General features: G+C 35.9%; 1 protein-coding gene across 2 annotated transcripts in view; it reads right to left on the reverse strand.

Annotated features, from left to right (window-relative positions):
- ATP11A (ATPase phospholipid transporting 11A) overlaps positions 1–19,937 on the reverse strand; it is a 116,090-nt gene that overhangs the window by 21,917 nt on the left and 74,236 nt on the right. For both annotated transcript variants that reach the window (XM_065677901.1, XM_065677902.1), the window contains exons 8-20: positions 18,334–18,384; positions 15,894–15,958; positions 14,234–14,315; positions 12,775–12,925; positions 11,430–11,627; positions 10,610–10,783; positions 9,045–9,208; positions 8,707–8,778; positions 7,428–7,501; positions 7,076–7,179; positions 4,918–5,099; positions 3,947–4,198; positions 1,195–1,369 (exon numbers count right to left, since the gene is read on the reverse strand). In XM_065677901.1, the coding sequence (XP_065533973.1) occupies positions 1,195–1,369; positions 3,947–4,198; positions 4,918–5,099; positions 7,076–7,179; positions 7,428–7,501; positions 8,707–8,778; positions 9,045–9,208; positions 10,610–10,783; positions 11,430–11,627; positions 12,775–12,925; positions 14,234–14,315; positions 15,894–15,958; positions 18,334–18,384 (1,744 nt within the window). The remainder of the gene's footprint in view (positions 1–1,194; positions 1,370–3,946; positions 4,199–4,917; positions 5,100–7,075; positions 7,180–7,427; positions 7,502–8,706; positions 8,779–9,044; positions 9,209–10,609; positions 10,784–11,429; positions 11,628–12,774; positions 12,926–14,233; positions 14,316–15,893; positions 15,959–18,333; positions 18,385–19,937) is intronic.

The following is a 19,937-nucleotide window of genomic DNA, read 5'->3' on the forward strand; positions in this document are numbered from 1 at the left end:
ATGACCAACACAGTTATATAAGAAATTCTGTGAAGGGACATAAAACCAGTATTACCCAATGCAACTACTGTGAAGATCACAGTAGTTTCTTCATATTAGAGGTATTTGTTCCAAATATGAAATAATATTTTTCAAATACTTTCAAACAATGAAGAGATACAGATAGTAGGAAGGAAGGGCAGAAGAACGGAAGGTGCTGAGGTTGCTTAATGCGGTGTAAGCACATTAATAAATTAAGAGGGTTCCAGAGACAAAGAATACGATTTCAAAGAAATCCTGAAATAAAGACTGAAAGATTCTGCTTTCTTAATTGTGCTGATGGCTTTTTTCTTATTATTTAAGAAAAGATAATAAGACTGTCTATATATCTAAATATTGTTGACATAGAAACTGTCCAAAAATTTGACCTCAAATCCCTCCACTGTAAATGTTCACCTATGTCCATTTGGCACTGAATCAGCTGCAACTGAAAACTGCAGACTTCCAGACAGTTAAATGTGCTGGATAAATACACCTATTAAAATTAATAAAGGGCTACGTATGCTGTACCTGAGCACTGAGAAAGAGACGTGACAGTTTGAAAGATAAAAACTATATATAAAAAAGTGTATATAAGAAAGATAAACGTCTCTTTCCTTTAAAAGTTTTTCACTTATATTGAGATGTTTCAGCAATGGAAGCATATGTTTTTACTTGATACAAACTAACAGACAACAATTAAGAAGTACTTAAAAATGATAATGCACACATTTTTCTGGCTGGATTCTTTTTTCCTGGCTTACCACTTAAAAATGCAGAAGTATCACTCTACAGTAATAATGCGGGTTCTTGTAGTATCAACAGGTAGCAGACTATTCAAAGCTTGTTAGGTTAAAAAGGAAGCAGTTAGTTCAGTTCATTAAATATGTTCATTATCAGCATGTACCAACCATAAAATTTGCACAATATGTACATATATCAAATTCAGGTGCACAGCTGGCTGCCATTTTAGCATACCATTATCTAAACTGCTTGACAGGAGCAGGGGTTTTTTTTTGCCTTTTTTGGTTTGGTTTTTTTTTGCCTTTTCCATTTTAGAAAATACAAAAGTGAATGGTAACATTTTAAGTTATCAGCAGAAGTTATACAGAATATTAACTTTCAATATTTACATATGTGCACAGCTAACAAGCAACTGCAAAATGAAAAACAAACCTGTGCTTTTTGCAGAGGTGCCATTCGACAGCATAACACTGCACTGCAGTTCCTGCAAATTTCAAGAAAGAGCTCTCTGTAGTTACCAGAGCTCCCATCTTGTCGTGGTTTCATTATTAATGATAATGCTGCTCCATCAATAATTAAACCATAATCTTGCATATCACTTGAAAGTCTGTTCAGGGATAAAATATAAACGAAGAGTCACTGTAAAATTCTCAGACACATTTAAAATCTGGCAATAGTGCTTTTGTGAAAATTGATTAATGAAAAATAATGAGTACGGAATACTGCAAAATTAATATACTTCTATAGGAAATTCCTGCTATTTATGACATATTATAGTTCTAGATTATCTTGAAAATATTCAGTGCTTCACCAGTTCAAAAACAGAAACCTGACACCTCAGTGACTTCACCAGTGAGTATGAGTGTATCATTAATGACCTTGAAAGTTCTATTTGAAAGGACTCTGAGAACTACAGTGAGGTAAACTGATTTGCAGGAATAAAGTTAATTTTGTGGCACATTCCATAATAAAGACAAAAAAAAATTAAAGGAGAAGGCCTTTGACACTCCAAAATTTGCTTTGATGAGGAAAATAATTACTTTCTTCTTCTTTTTTGTTTTTCCAAGGGAAAAGGAAGTAAACCATGCTCTGAAGGAAATGCACGGAAGAGACTTGTTGGCCTGAAGAACCAAGGCCACTGTCTATCTTTAGAGTACCTATCCTTTGTGTTTAGTGTGGTGGCTAAGTCTGATACATGTATACCTGTAATTATATTCTTAAAATACAGTAATTACATACGTTACCTATAATATTACAATATATTATTATCTATATTAATCTATAACTGGTATACCTGTAATAATTTGGGCACTGCTAGAAGCATAACCATGGTGGCATGCAGCACAGACTACCACAATAACATATGCCAAACAATGAGGGAAGATGGTCCACGCTATGAGAGCATTTTTTTGTGGCATCCAAACTAGTTATTCCATAGCACCCTTGCATTTGCCTACATTACAGAGCAGCCCCAGGCTCCAGCTCAGCAACGAGTGCTGTATAAACATACACTGAGGTTTATTTGTGCTCTAGTTTCAGTGCTCCAAGATTATACTACTGTGTGTGGGTTTTCAACAAACACAGTTTCACCGGGAACAGTGTTTGTGAGGAAAACACCATATTTATTAACATCAGTGTATTTTAAGCATCTCTATCTTCACTACTACAACACAAGCAATTTTTGACAAATAATATGAAGTACCATAAACTATATCTACTAGCAGTTTACAGGTATTTTCAGCACTTTGTTACCATTGCACGAATAGGGTTGCACTGTTAGTATATAACGGCATCAACCAAAATGTATTATTATGAAGTTCAGGCAACGTATTGAATATTTGACACATTCTAGTGAAAGATTTTCAGTCTGAATTTGAACATCCAGGCAGAATCCTGCCATTACAGATAGTATTTGCAATTACAGATAGCTATTTTATATATTATAGTTGTAATTTGCTGTTACAGATAGCAAACTCTCCAACTCTGGAGTCAAAGACTCAATGTCTAGTCTCGATGTCTAGAAAATGGGCATTGCACAAAAAGTTAAACAAATATATTTAAACATATCTTGTAAGACCTGTGGGACTTAAGCTAAATGTAGTACAGGTAACAGTGAAATACGATTTAACTGAATACAAAGGTTTTCTTCATTAGACCAAAGGAGTTTAAAATGTAAGGATAGCTAAGAAAAATGCTCTGGCCCAGACTTTCAAGCTTAAGGATAAGAGTTCTAGAAATACTGCTAAAATAATATCATAAATGCTTGTTAATTTGTTGCTCCTTTACTACAGACTTACTACAAATGCATATAAAATGCATTACTAGAGGATTCTATATTAAAAAGAAAAACAAATCAAATATGTACCATTATGCCCAGAAGAACCAGCAACTTCTTAACATCCTAATATGTAAAAATGTTTTGGAATCCAATTTTTAGGTTTTTACAGTGGAAAAAAGAGCAAGTAATATATACCAGCTACAACATTTCAAGTAAGTAGCCTAATTTACTACCTATATAAGGCATATTTTACATTATACCTGCTTTTTGCTTTTTAATGCCATTTCCTAACTTATTCCATATACATGATACCTATCCTTCCATGGATATTCAAATACACAGAAGTCAGTGATTTCTTTACAATTTAGGGCACTTAAACTATTTTTATGCACATCACAAGATTTGGTACTACACTGTTGCCTGTCACTCTCTGTAAATGTAGCATAACCTTCCCTAGAAAAAGGGCCCTATATTGTTGCTCTCTGTGACCTTGGTCTTAAGAAAGTCACATCACATACTGACTCTAATTACAGGAATATATCATACGTGCTTCCCTTTTAAAAATTAGAAACAGTATTTTGCTTTACAATCATCTTTTTCCAAGAATGAATATTTCTGCAGTGGAAAAACAAGTAGTTACAATGTCAGTTGTTGTTTTTTTTTTTTTCTTTTAACAGTTAAAGCAGTACTGGAAATGAGATAAGGTACCATGCTGGTGAAAACTTAAGCTCATGTGGAACAAACTTATACTTAATTGCCATGCAGTAATTCACACTTTTAACAATAAAAACCTGAAACATAGCATGTTGCTGCTCTTAAGGCAAACGATCAATCAATCAATCATTTCATTGTTTATGAAATGCACAGAAGGCCATTACTGGCTTGAAAATTCAACTTTTTCCTTACCCTGAGAAAGTATCCCTGGTTAAGCTGCCACTGTGTCTTAGGACAGTTTTGCTTAGGTCAAAAAGCACATCGTGTAAACTCTGTTCCTCAATTTTCTTTGTGGTTAGCTCAAGTATTTGTGTATTTCTCCGGAAGAGTTTGCAAGCATAGCAAGTAGCTGCAGCAGTCTCCATTTTGTCTCCTGTCAGAACCCAAACTTTAATTCCAGCTTTCTGGAGTGCTTCAATAGTGTCGGCAGCTTTTTCCTGTAGTCTGTGGAAGCCAATAGACAACATACATTGATAGATTGCTTGGACATGAGAAATTCAGAGATCCTTACTGAAAGGCTTCCATAACCAAATTGTAAACAAACAAACAAATAAATAAATAAATAAAAGCTATCAGATCTAAGGATTTTCCCCAAGGTGTGAATCTAAAACTGTCTGTCAGAGTAGTACATTATAACTCACTAGTTTTGACACTTTCAAAGCGTTCAAGGTTACACCTTTCATTCATACAGGTAAAAAGATGCTTCTTCAGACTAGTACTTCAATTAAAATATTTTCAGCACTTTCAGCTAATGACATCAAACAATGAGGTATTGCTGAGTTATTAAAGTGACCTCCTAGTTTTAACAGCTTTTTTTTTCTTATAACCTAAAGATTTTCTTTCTTCATTTCCTCAACACCCATTTTGTAGTTCCTTCCTCCAAAACTTTTCACTACAATTTGTTTAATAAGGTATTACATGCACTGCATGTAAATGGCTTGAATATACTGATATTTGTACACTTAACTTTTGTTACTAGGTTACTAAAGTTAGCATGTGTAACTTTTGTAAGCTAAGGGTATGGAATTGACTCAAATAGAGGGTTGGGTTTTGTTGGTTTTTTTTCTTCAAATAAATCTCTAATCCAAAAAAAAAAGTTACAAAAAAGTCTTCAACTACTTTGGTACAATTACTAAACATAAGAAACTAAGAAATGCACTAACCGATCTTCAACAGCTGTAGCACCAAGTAAAATAAAATCTCTTTCTATCTTCTCATACACTTCTGCCAATTTCTTGTCTCGGTCCTGGAGGGCCAACTTTGCATTCTGAAGCAGCTTCTGTACTTTGCTATATTCTTCTGCTGTGAGCTCTTTATATGCAACACACAATGTTCGCAGTCCCTCCTGAAGAATGTAATCAAAAGAAACAAAGTGCATCTTAGAAAACTCTTTTTAGACTTCTTGCTGGTGTTTATGCTGGAATATTTGAAAAAAAACTCAATGATTTTACTATTAACATGAAAAGTCCCACTACTCACTTCATCAGTACAAGAGGTAAGGGGTTCAGACTTTCTAGTCTGAACAGGGGAAGTTCAGGTTAGATATAAAGCAGCAGCTCTTTACTGTGAAGGCAGTGAGGCACTGGAACAGGGTGCTCCATCCCTGGCGGTGTTCAAGGTCAAGCTGGACAGTGCCTTGGGCAGTATGATCTAGGCTAAGGCATCCCTGCCCATGGCAGGGGGGTTGGAACTAGATGATCTTAAGATCCTTTCCAACCCTAACCACTCTACGATTCTATAGTGAGGTGATTATAGTATATACAAATATACTGTAGCTTAGAACATGAGTCAATTTGATTCTGTGCTGCCCTAGACCCAGTTAAAACCTGAGGGACAAAACTCAATTTTCCAGAAGAGAAATAGCAACCCAGCTGGATGCATGAGATTAGTAGGGAAATGAGAGTCAGGGTAAAGGTTTCCCTCCTTACATGTGTAGTTAAGCAGATGAATCAGAATAAATAACAGTAATATAAATAGTAGCTCTGCAGAGTGATTTTGAGGCAGGGGCAAAACACCAGAGTGCTGAAAGTGAAAATTCAACTATGCCATTTCAGTCAACTGAAAACAGAATTAAGCTGTGGGTGTTTCAGACTGGATTGGACTTTTGGACTGTGTAATGAGTAAGAAAAATTATATAGACTGCATTAAAAAAAAAAACAGCTATAACACAAGTTTTGCCACCTCAAATATATTGCCTCTCACACTATGGCACTTTACCAGGTCTTTGTATAGTTACTTATTACCAGTCCAAACGAGAAGTATTAAAATAGCTCCCTGACTCTTGCTATTCATAAGGGTAGGTGCCAGGTGGTTGCCTGTATCTTGTTTCAGAGGCCCCTCTATGTAGGCGCCAGCCCTATTTCCAGTTATCCAAGATGAAGAAATGTCTGTTGGTCTGGATTTTTTTTCCTGATAGACACTGAATGGATATGATCCATAAAATACTCCCTTAGTTTCATTAAGCATCCTTCAGTTGTAATTATCAAACAGCTGTTTTTTTAGTAAAGCTTAGCAAAGCACATTGACAAAAGAGCTTTGATGTTTCCCATCAAAAAAAGGCAGCTAACACTAGGTATTTTTTCACATACCTGTAATAATACTTCGTTTTCAGTTCAAGTACTAGCTGCCAGAAAATTTTACCCTATTTATAAGACTATCAGTCATATTACATAGCAGTGGGTTCTGCATATTTTTCAACACAGCAAAATTCAGTATTTTTCAACTCCAAATACTACTTTTGGGTAAAACCAAGTCTGCATTTCTTTTAAAGGTGATTAGACCAGTCACAGCTCATTTTTAGCAAGCAAAAATGGAAGGATGATAACTACACTGTTTCCCCATAAGCAACATATTTGTTGCTACACTGTGCTCTAATAGATTTTCCCTTTTAAGAGCTTGTAAAACAATAAAAGGCAGCAAAGTACAACTGTTAAGGCTGGGGACTGAAAATAGAAATTAAATTTTCAGTGAAGTTTTTCACTTTTCTTTCACTCAAATGTTAACTCAAACCACTGGAGTTGTGAAAATGCCATACTAAAAAGCTAATTGATGACTTCTGGTGTAACACACAGTTGTGCATATCTGTGCATTCGTATCTGACTATTAACTGCCTTTTGGAAGATGAGATGGAGGAGAAATTAAAATAAAAGAGTAACAGAGACTGCTACTCATACAGCCTGTGTGCACTTTGGCACAGAATAACCTCAGTGCCTGGAAAGACAAATCTGTTAGCTGATCAAGCAGGAAATCAGAACACTTAATTTCTGGTGGGTTTTTTTTTCACTGATATCATATGAACAGATCAATAAGATGGAATCTTACCACTGCATTGCGTTCAACTCTGGATCGTATTTGGTCAATTTTGCCTTCCTTAACTCTAGGAAATATGGAAGAATCTGCTCCCTTACAAAACAGAAATATATGACCTGAAAGAGACAGCATATGGAATTCAAAATGGCCAAATATATCCTTCTTCAAAAAGTCATGTGAATTACTAAGTCTTCAAAAGCATTTCTTCCAAATTTTATAGCATTTGCAGTCATGCTGGTACCTAGTCCCCTTTTTTATGAAGACAGACACACAGACTGTGATTAATGCTTAAATCTTTGGTAAACCTCAATAAATTCAAGTGAAACAAAAACACTTAAGAGGAAACAGGATGCGACAGCCCTACCTGTTGAAGATCTAACAATTACACTCATTCGCCGTCTCACAGAATCAAAACTCAAAACCTCCAATAATTCAAACCTGGAACAGAAACAGAATGATTTTTTAAATAACTCTGCTTTTCCAGATCCCTAAATTGGTTGTTACAACTTCAAGCATATCAATTAAAACATGAATTCTAACATGGAAAATTATATTGAGTACTACAGAATGTGAACTTCCACAGTGTTAAACAGCATGTTATAAATAAGAAACAGGGGAGGCCCCTAGCTCCTAATTACTTGAAACAGAATTTGTCTGCATCATGTTCATAAGCATCTTTAGTATATAGTCAATATAATTTATTTATAAGACTAGAAACCTTGCAGTAGAGCACTATACTGCTTATAAAGTAAATTCCTATGTATAATAGCTAGGGATAGCCTTAGAACTTGAAATGCATCAGCGTTTACAAAGAAGTCTTTATATAATATTTTTCTAATTTTGACTATTCCTGTTAATACATAGCTCATAAAACAGATCTACTTCTTTAATTAGGTCATTCAGTTCCTTGCAACAGTCTGGTATTCAAACCTGTGCAAAGCCACAGAGCTTTGCTCATTAAGAAGTTACAACAGATTCTAACAAGGAGTTGGATCAGACCTGTATCTACAAACCGTGATGCATTTTGGAGAAAATTCCTAGTAATTTTAGGACTTTCAAAAACCACCAAATGATACTGAATGCAGTTCTTATGAACTGAGCCACAAAAGTCTGAAGTAACTTTCAGGAAAAATCCTCTATATTCCCCTAAAAGGGGGAAAAATGCCAGCAGGGTTCCTATATTTGTGTCCAAGAATCCCTGTGTAGTTAGCAGAATGCACATGTAGGAAGACTCAGATATATGATAGACTTTACCAGTAAACTTCTACAGAAGTGGAAAGCAACATTTTTGAAAGTACATGCATCCCACTGAACAGCTCTACTACTAAAATGTTACTGAAAATTTTACTCATATTATGGGCAACAAAATCTATTCTGTCAAAGGAAAATAACAAGAACAGTACCTGTTCAAATTTTTCTTTGAACCCGCTATAAAAATTTATTCGACAGATATTACCCTCCTGTAAATACAGATTATTTGTGAACGACAAACTCGGTACACACCATTTTCTATTAAAAAATTATTACTCACCATATAACAAAGGAAAAATAACCTAACCATAGTTCCTAAAACTATCAGCAACTATTAGATTACGTCACAAATATCCTCATCTGTCTATTTTGTTGTGTTTTTAGCCACTCACTTCTCTATGTTATTTTCCCGATTTACAATCTCCATAAAATTGTCCTTCAGCCTTAGATAGGTGTAACCAAGTCTGTGAAATGAAACACATATCAAGAGAATTAAGACAACAAATACATAATTATTCAGTTTAAGCATGTCATAAGGATTTAAGACTGAGCTTCTTTTGAGGGTAGGAAGGGGGAACTGGTGACCAAAACACACACCCCCCAAACCACAAAACCCAACCTAACTGTTTTATTTGATTTACGAATATGAGCAGTCGTGACTGTATGTTGAGAAAATCATCAGCTGTGCCTATATGGTGCTTAAAAATATAATATGTAATTATACACATACCTCTGTATTCCCTCAACTAGAGCAACTTCATCTGGTGATGATGATATATATATGCAAGATCTTCTTGAGAGCTGGCTTTTCTTTAATCCATCTACACTATCATCATCTTTTACCTGAACGGTGTGGCAAAGACAAAGAGCTCGGAAAAATAGCTCCTCTCTCTCCTAAAACATAAAAGAAATAGTTGCCATTATGTGTTACCACTTTCATGCACTGCTTTGATAACCTGCCGAAGGAAAAGTTTTCCATGTCGCTAATTACTACTGTTTCTATCAGATAAAGGCAATGTCACAGGTCAACTGCCCTTTAGGGGGAGCCAAGTCTTTCCCAGTGGTACACACAACTGCTCAACAGCTGCTATTGCTACTAGCATTGCCATGCAAGCCAAGCTCCTGATGCCCAAAAGAGTGTACATCTCTTGCTTCCTGGGTCCTAGATGTGGCTAAAGGTTTTTTAACTTTACTTTTACTTAAATTTTGAACAAACTGTATCATATACTAGTCGAGGTACCAGTTGAGAGTCCTGAGTCCAGACAGAGGGACGCAGCACCTGAAGCACAAGTCTTAACAGGGTTTACATATTTCAATTCCTTAGGCAGCTTGAGTATCTTTAAGAGCTATATAAAATAGGAGTGTAGACATTTTGGCAGCTGGAGACAACAACTTCTGTGAAGTTTCAGATGGTTTGGTAATGACAGCTTCTGACAACAGAAAAATATTTCTGTTTCATGGATACCTGACTGTATTCTACCTATCACTTTGTGTCCGAATCTTATTCTTCTGTGCTGTTCAGTACAAACTGACTGTGCCATTATAATTCCAAGATAAAAACACCTTGGGACCCCATTCTGAGGGCTGTGGGTGCCAGCCATAAGGCTGCTGAATTATATCAACATATTTTAAGAGGCCTTGTTTTGGCATAGTGAAGGGTATGGCCCAACTATGATTTGAGACTGTACTGATATATTTAAAAATATACCCATTGTCCTTTGGCTATGATTACCCTGCCCATTTCCAACCTACTCATTAGTTGACATATGAAAACTCCTTAACTTTCACCTAACTTTGCTTTACACAGCAAAAAAGCAGCAGCACATACCTGCTGTGTATAACACATTTCAGATGTGTCTATATTAAGCCACATTTAAAAGTAATTTAATTTAATCATAAACCATTCTCTGGCCACATATTCACTCAGTGATGACTGTTTGCCTTGAACACTCATTTTCACCCTTGAGGAGTTCCTTGCCTTGCTTTCCCTATTACAGCTAATATTAAATGGAAACCAGCTGTTACATTTCTTCAGCTATTAACTGAAGAAAGTTCTGTATTTTGGGGTTTTATTTGATTCAGTTTTACATCTGCAGTAAGTTGGGAAACTTCCCATTAAGTCTTCCAATCTTAGTTTAAACTAGGAAATGAAAATGTCTGTGCTATGATGAATTTCCTGCAATTATCTACTATGATTAGTGAAATCCAAGAATGTTGTATTTCTAATATTCCCTTCACATCAGTACAGTTCAATTTCCATTTTTCATTATAAAAACCAGGAACAAGTCATAATACCTTTCCACTTCCTCCTGGAGAAGAATCAATCATATCAATGCCTGTACAATCATGGAGAATTTGGCCATTGCAGATAACATGTGGCACATAAACATGCCCTTCAATGCAACATTCTACAAATTCCATGTTGTTCTCAGTTAACGTTCCTGTTTTATCTGTGAAGACATACTCGATCTGCAAATAAGCACAAATTAAAAACAGCAGGAATGTGAACAGAGATTTTCCAAGGTCTCTTAACAAAACTGAGATTATTACTGGGTTACATCTTCCTTTAAAGATCCTTATGCATGCTCTTTCAGAAAAAGAAGACAACAATTTCTTTTGGGAGTCATCTTCCACAGATATTGGGCCTGGAAAGATTTTATCACACAAGACTCTCAGCAAAGCTATCTTCTGCCTCATAACACATAAAAATAATGTGTTTAATCTATTTTCTCTCTTCTCCCAATCTCCTTTTTGTTTTTTAATTGCTTTCTTGCTGGAAGACAGATATTTATGGAAACAAAATGCACATGAATTCAATTTCCCATGGATCATTATTTAATGTACATGCCTGGATTTAGATCAGTTTCTGTCAGAATGGTCCTTAGGGTGGTATCAGAATTCCCCACTACAATTACATTAGTTTAAGTGATGATTCTGCACTAATGGTCATATACAGTTATACACCTGGGCACTGTTACTGCCCTGGAAACACTCCTTTTGTCTCAATATTGAATTTTTCAATATTTCAAGCTGAAAAAAAAAAAACCCTAACAACTTTAAAATAAAAACTTATGGTAGAAAAGGCTGAAAAAAATTATCATTTGTTAAAATTTACCTGTCCCAGCTCTTCATTGAGGTCAGAAGTATTCACCAGTGGTCCTTCACCTGTGTCCTCATCAAACATTTCCTCATCCCATGTAAGGAAGTAAGAACCGAGAAATTTCTGCATTTCCACAGTGACGTACATCGATACAGGAATAATGTAGTTGAAAAGAACCATGAATGCAAGGAAATCTGTAAAAGCTCGAAGAAACTGCCAAAGAAACAAGATGAAAATATTGATTTTTCAGGTACCGTCAAAAAACAAAAGAAGACTACATACATTTGCAGATTATTTTTTTTCTAGTAACTTTCAAACAGTAAGCAACACTTTTCACAGCTCACAGTTCAACACAAGTGTGTGCTTTCATGATATAACATCACAACTGATTTGGCATAAAGAAAAAAACTTCTTAAAATTTGTATTTTTCTTTACAGGTGTATAGTCACACATCATGGTTGTAAATTCTAGAGCAACTCATGAGAGTGGTGAACATCTGCATGAGAACAAGGAAAATGGCAACATGCACATCCACAAATTACAAGAAAAGCAACATAAACCTGCAGCAATTCATTCAAGGATTATCAATTACATAACTTTCAGGCAGCATTTCATTAATGAATAAAGGGTTTCCCTTCCTTCTCTCAACACAAGTAAAATGTGTGCATGTAACCTAGCTCAATTGTTTCAGTGGTGGAGACTTGTGGAAGCATAGTCAACCTGCTAAGCAGGCTGAGATGGTGCTACTGGTGGTAATGAAAAATCTACAACATGCCTGGCTAGTGTGCGTCCATCATGCATTTAGGGTAACCAAGAAAATTTTCCCCTAGTCTCACTGGAAAGATTTAGTGTCAGAATATTGTGCTTTCTGTAGAGCTGGGCTCGGTTTGTTACTTTGGATCATGTGGGTATTCATTCTGGACTATGTCCTTTCTCTGGTAGGGTCATCAGACACTGGCAACACTTTTGTGGGTCTCTAGTGCTCATGACAGAGTTACAGAGCTATATCAAACTAAGCTTTTAAGGGGTATTGTTACACAGATTCCCACAGTGGATTCTTTTGAACGCATCTGTTATATGATTGCCAACAGCTGTCAGACACCTTTCAGTCCTTATTTCTCTGCAAGAGGGCAGTTCTTATATTAAACATGACATTTTCTCATCAGTTAAATGCATATGTATAACTTGAGTGCAAAAATTTAATATACAAGCTTTCTGCAAACATACTGTCACCACTATTAGCAAACAAAAGCAACATTTTATGATCAGTAAGTAAGCAGGCTGTATACACTTTTCAGTAGGACTCTTACACATTACAGGTTTAGTAAAACTTTTTTAGTGTTTAAATTTATTTCCATACCAAATTTCTTTTCCTTTCTGGCTCTGTTTTCTGATTATACCATGGCTCATCACGAAACGGTTCACTCTGCCAGACATACTTCAGGACAGTATTTATTAGCGCTTTACTGATGAGAATACAGAGGTATACAATAAGGAATACATTCATTGATCTAAAAAAAAACCATAAAGGCAAGCAAAGTGAGAACTCCATTAGCACATAAACTACAGTTCATTGAAAAATGTTACATTTGTGCTTCATCTTAACACTTGCTGCAAGTCTAACACTACGATGTTATATAACTTTTCTACAGGGTTTCCCAACACAGAAAAATATTATTGAGAACGATTTTCTATTTACAATGTAAACTGCTGTAATTGTTTTCCAAAATGTGTGTGACACCTTACCAAACCTAGTACATTAGTGAAAACAATAGCATAGATGGAATCATAACAGAATAACCAGACATGTATCTGCAGATCTTTTTATGCCATTTCTCTGAATTGATAATAAAACACTCACATAAGTACTTTCATGGAATATAAATCTATTGGGAACATTTTGCTATGTAGCTGTAATGATTTAACTCTTTCTAGACAGATCTAAAAAAAGAGCAAGAACACTTCACATTTAAAATTATGTTACTGATGATGGGCATGAACTAGAAGCCACGGGTTATACATCAATAAGAACTGAAAAAGACACATCACCAATGCTCAGTCACTGTGTAAGAGAAGGGCTGTCAGCTGATCAGTACATCTTGCCTTAATCAACACCTCTTTTTTCCACAAAGGTTGGACACCTTACTCAGAGCTGATGATTTCAGATAGAAGAGTAGGACTAAAGAATACTTATCTCTCTTTAAAAAAGTAAGCAACCAATGTCAGCTCGTTCCTTGAGAATAGCAGTGTCTTCCTTTCCCATTACATATGCCCTGCATGGAACTTCTAGTTTTAGCTAAACTATGGGGAGGGACTCTTCGTCAGGGACTGTAGTGACAGGACAAGGGGTAAGGGGTTAAAACTTAAACAGGGGAAGTTTAGATTGGATATAAGGAGGAAATTCTTTCCTGTTAGGGTGGTGAGGCACTGGAATCGGTTGCCCAGGGAGGTTGTGAGTGCTCCATCCCTGGCGGTGTTCAAGGCCAGGTTGGACGAATCCTTGTGTGGGATGGTTTAGTGTGAGATGTCCCTGCCCATGGCAGGGGGGCTGGAACTAGATGATCTTGAGGTCCTTTCCAACCCTAACTATTCTATGATTCTATGGGAAACCTGCCACAGACAGGCTTTGTGTTACCGCAGTTGATCCAAACTAAAGGGCATCAAACATATTTGTTTTTACTGAAGACAAACCGTTAAGTCCCTCTACCTCTAATGAAACATACACATTTAGTAAAATAAAAACCAAACAAAAAATCCCCTTTTATTCACCATCCGAACATGCAGTTTTCCACCCCCAAAATAAATATTAGAAATTTTACTTTTCTACAGCAGATCGTTTCTGTGATTTTGCCTGATAATTTAATGCCATCTTAGTTTCCATGCCAGTGTAGATAGCAACACCTGAAATTAGACAACTTGTTTTACTAACGATTACACAGCACAACAACTTCATAAAAGCACAATTTACTTCATTATTATACTCCCATTATTTCTTTAATTCTCTATAGTCTGAAGAAAAAGAACAAAGATTTGGATGATACTCAGAAACTAGAAATAGCTTTAATGAAGTTCTTAGAAGGAAATTTTAAGCAGCATTTACATCCCATTCCAGAGTCACAGTTCCCAATAGCTAACAGGTTGCTATGTATCAAAGATAATCTAAATTGGGGTTTTGAATAAATTGCCTTGCATTTTTAAATTCTCTTTAATGGCTACAATTTGATAATCCAAGTCATACATCGTGAAAGAAAATCCAGCTAGGGCTAAACTACAGGATACATCCAAGAAGAATAAAAGGCAACCATGAATTTTGCTTGCTTCAGTAAAATTTTCTAATTCATGAAAAGAGTGATCGTTTGACATTACAAATTTCCTGTTGAGAACACAGATCAAAAGACTAAACCTCAGAAGACTGAACACAGCAACTAAAAGAAGCTGTAAACAAGATGATGGACTTAAAAGTACTTAAGCAAGCACACCTGTACATCACCAAATAAAATAATTCAGGATATAGATTGTGCTGGGGTAATGGCAAATGCTGCATATGTAAGCAGACCAGAAACAACCACTCATTAGGAACATTTCTGCCCGATACTCAACAGAAATATTAAAACCATCTTCTGAAATTTACAAAAATACTTTCTACAAACTGATCATATTAGTTCATCTATTTTAGACTACAACTAAAAGCAAAAAGAGGAAGTTTAAACTAATACATACTTTTTGCACTCTCTTTTGAGAAAAAGTTGCAAGATTTTGGTAGTTTGGGCTAAGTTCATGGCTATCACTGATCTTTCTTGGGAGTACGGAAGTTGTAAATGATAAAGGATGATTTGGATCCTTCTTCCTTTAGTCACTGATAAAGACTGGCTTGTTATAAAAGAACTACTACTCCCACTAGGCTTTCTTGAAGAATTTAAAAAAAAAATCAAAAAAATTTCTCAGTTTGTGCTTCCAATTTCTGCTAAAATATGCAACATTTTCTATAGAATGAAGACAATTTGTACATATAAAGTATACTTGCTAACAGAAAGTCTGATTTTGATCAGGAACTGTTTAAGTGGATTGATTTTTTTTTTGATCAACCATATTTGTATCTGGTTGGGTTGTCTGTTTCAACAAATAAGCAAAACAGATTATACAGATTTTTCAACAGGCTTGTTAACTGCTTTGGGACAACATCATCAATTCCCAGTGCTCAAAAGCCATATATTTACATGAAGTTGAGTCGTCTTCTTGAGTCACCTTAAGTAATCCTTAAAGACAAACAATAAAATCCTCCTCCCCAAAACTCTCTATAGTCATTATACATCATTAATAGTTACTTCACTGCAATTATAACAGTAAACCTTATTAAAAAGTTGTAATCAAGTGACTCATTAGAAATCCTATGGTCACTAGCAACTGTAGGGTTGTAGCCTTGTTTAATGTTTGCTTGCTACTTCACAGTCCATTTAAATAATCAACAGAAAGATTTACCAAAGATTTTTTCTGTATTCTTTAAAGTGGCTCCTCTAAGAAGCAGGTTTTCAGATCCTAATGGCCTGCAAAAGATAAATGTTACAAAATATAAATGTTTAGAGAGAAACAGCAGACCTTAGTAGAAGCCACATAAAAGATGAAATTAGTTTTAGTCAAATATTTTTACTTTGTGTAACAAAATTACTAGGCATATTTAAAGCTTTCAGTTAAAAATAGGCAGATGCCTAAAATTAAGCTCATAATTTCACAATTGAAGTCTTAAACCAATGCATCCAAGAACCACATATGCAGGTACCTAAATAAAGACTCATGATCCTAATAGCAAGGTGCTTACCTTTAAAAACACCAACTCAAATCTTTTTTAGGCTTGTATAAAACTATAGTATCCCGCATGTTAGAATTACTTATTAAGGACAACACATACTTCCATTTTAAGTATCAATGGCATATAAGGTATTGTTTGATATTTACTGTATACATTTCAAAGCATAAAGTTGAATATAGGTAAAATAGTTTATTGAGGAATAAGGAAATTAATGTAAGGATCCCTATGCAATTTAAAATAAATCACCATATTAGTGCAAAACCAAGGACTACTTTACAGACAGAAAGCATGTAGAATTATCAGACCATATATACAGTAATGAAAAAAACCAAGAAGTTCAGGTATTTTTAATGTGTTCCAAATGTTTTTTTAATGTGTTCAGCTTTTTCAAAGTGCTCCAAAATCAAGAAACTCTAAAGACAAAAATCTAAAAAAACATCCCAGGCCATACATCATGAAACTAGTTTAATCTAAACCACTGGTGTGATGTTATACGAATTACTTGGATTATAAGACATTATATCCCAATATAGTAAAAAATACCCATTGCTCTGATAGTGCTGTCCAAAGAATATGTCTTAATGCCACAGACTTTCTTCTTGTGTTATACACAGATCAATGTATTGCTGTTGAGATTAAAAAGGTATTTTTTGCTTATTTTACTGTCCTCTCCCACCCAAGTTCATTCCCAACCACCTGTATTAGTCAATCTTTAAAGAGAAAGAAGTTAAAAAAAAAAAAAAAAAGGCAGTTTCCATAGCAGACTGTGATAGAAACCAGACATGTAGACACACTTGTACACCACCCATATGCTGGAGTCTAGGATATCACAAGAGCAAGAAGCCTTCCCTCCTATTGTTTTGCTTCTTTGTACCAAGGACCTGAACAAAATGAGGTACAGTCTCTTCCTTGGTGGTATACAAAAGATACTAGGCAGAAAAGACAGGAAGACTCGTGCCTCTTTTGACTGCTTCATTTTTTCTTCTTTATTTTGCTGACAAGGAATGTCCTGAGACTGCTCCTTGAGCACAAAGCAGTGCACTCCCTTCAGGATAAAGCCTATTTGCACAGGAGGGAGACCCTTCTAAGTGCCAGACCCAGGGTAACAGATCATCACATCCTACAGAACATACAAAATTAATTACCTTGGACGTTGCCTTCCTGAACACACAACACTAGACATTTTAGAAAAATGTACAAAACCAGCTACTAAAACTAAACACTGTATTGGGCATGTTCATATTCTTAAATTTCTAAGAGAAAAAAACAGAGAAATACACAAGTGATACTATTCATATTGTTTAGTGCGCTACCAGGATCTCCTGCTAATAGAGCAGTATTGTACAAGCACGGTCAAAATCCTATCAACATAATTTAGAAACTAAATACACGTCAAATGAAATTGAAGTTGAATAAAGACAAAAATATAAATAAATCTATCTGATTAAAATATGAAATACTTATATATGAAATAAGTCTGGAAACTTGTACGAGAAAAACATTCTATTAATAAGACAAGGCAGCATGCTGTTGGTGAACCAAAGGTAATGTTCACCACTGATACCTATTGGCACCTTGTCGTGTTTTAACCTCAGCCAGCAACTAAGCCCCACACACTTGCCCTCAATGGGGTGGGAGAAAATCAGAAGAGTAAAATGAAGAAAACTCCTGGGTTGAGATAGAGACAGTTTAATAGGCACCACTTCCCATCAGCAGGCAGGGGTTCAGCCATCTCCAGGACAGCAGGGCTCCATCACATGTAACAATGACTTAGGTAGACAAATGCCATTACTATGAACATTCTCCCCTTCCTCCTTCTTTCCCCAGCTGTATACGCTGAGCATGATGCCACATGGTTTGAGATATCCCTCTGGTCAGCTGGGGTCATCTGTCCTGGCTGTGTCCCCTTCTAATCTCTTGTGCACCCCAGTCTACTTCCTGATGGGGCGAGAGGCAGAAAAAGCCTTGACCCTGAATTATCAACAGTTTCCAGCACAAATCCAAAACACAGTCCCAGTACCAGCTACTATGAAGAAAATTAACTGTACCCTGGCTAAAATCAGCACAACCTTGGAAATGTTTAAGTGTGTAAAAACTCTGGATTTTCCCTACCTTGCAGTAGGCTCATTCCTATCATGGTAAACATTTATTCGACCAACAAATCTGCAAGGGAAGTATAGAAGTAGCTTAACAACGTTGCTAATTTGTGTATTATTATGCATATTTGTCCAAATATTTCAGTTTAATGTACATTACAGATATATACGCACCACACATACACATTTAAAAACAAAGAAAATTACCCTCACTTCAAAAAACATATGTCAGAATAGATTATTTGAGAAATATTTTCTACAAAGTATTTATTACAGTGAGCACCCTCCAGTTGAACAAGCTCTGGTCACCCAGAACATAAACAAGAACATGGAGATACATGTAAACAGAAAAATACACAGAACAGTAAGTCAGTGTAAAATGCCCATATAAAAAGATGTAAGAGATTCTAAAATTAGAACTAAATATTCTAAGTAGATCCATTAGCAAGAAATAACAAGAAATCTTATTCCCTAAATTACCCGAGGTAAGCCAGTGTAATTACTATCCTTTACAAAACCTAAACCCTACAACTGAGTTTAAAACAAAAGTGTAAGGCAAATAGGCAATTTTCCCTCTGAATACCTTTCTAAGTACATTTTATCTCTATGTGGTGGGTTGCTGCTAGATAGCAACTAAGCATGCACTAGCCTCTTGCTAATTCCCTTCCTAGAAGGACAGGAGAGAGAACTGGAAAAGCAAAAGCAAGATAGAGACAGATTAGTAAGTGAAGGAAAGAAAACAAATGACACAAAGGCAAGTGTTCACCACCTCCCATAAGCAGACCAGTGCCCAGCCAGTCTTCAAGCCACAGCTACTTTTGAATGACTACTAGTTTTATTGCTGAGCATGACATTATACGGCACAGAACATCCCTCTGGTCAGCTGAGGTCAATTTCCTGGCTGTGTCCACTCCCAGCCTCCTGCCCAACCCCATCCTACATGCTGGAAGGGCAAAGTGAGAATCAGAGAAAGCCTTGACACTGCGCAAGAGTTTTTCAGCAACAGCAAAAACCCGGGTGTGTTATTAACACTGGTTTTGTTACAAAGCAAAAACACTACAGCAAATGGGCTGCTATGAAGAATATTTATTACATTCCAGTCAGATCCAGTATGCCGTATTTGCAATATCACAGTCTAAGTGGATAACCTCAAATCAAACTGGATTAAGCCAGATATCAGCATTCTGGATGGTAAACTGGGGAACTGGTGGGTCTGTTACCCTGAAAAGGAAACCTCCCAGGCTCAGAGAACTGGCAACCTGTCTGCTAAGAGAATATACAACACAGCAGAGCCACATCTAAAGACACTGTAGAGTTTGTTATGATGAAACTTGACGTAAAAAGACCACGTGCCTTTGGAAAGAAAGATTCGCCACTGTGGTTTGTTGACCAGTAGTGCGCCAAGCAAAAAAGTAGCAGAGATAGAAGCTGTCTACCAATATATATTCTCATTATTCATGTGTGCTGAAAGCAAAAGAACAAGCCATGGTGCCACAAGCAACCTCTCCATGTTGCAGAATATCCTCTCATCCCCTGAAGACTTGTCACAAACTGTATGTGACATAGGACTCTGACATACAAACCATTTCTTGACAGTGTCAAGAAATGTACTAAATATTA

This window comes from Lathamus discolor, chromosome 4, assembly GCF_037157495.1.
Source record: "Lathamus discolor isolate bLatDis1 chromosome 4, bLatDis1.hap1, whole genome shotgun sequence".
NCBI classification, from domain to species: domain Eukaryota; kingdom Metazoa; phylum Chordata; class Aves; order Psittaciformes; family Psittacidae; genus Lathamus; species Lathamus discolor.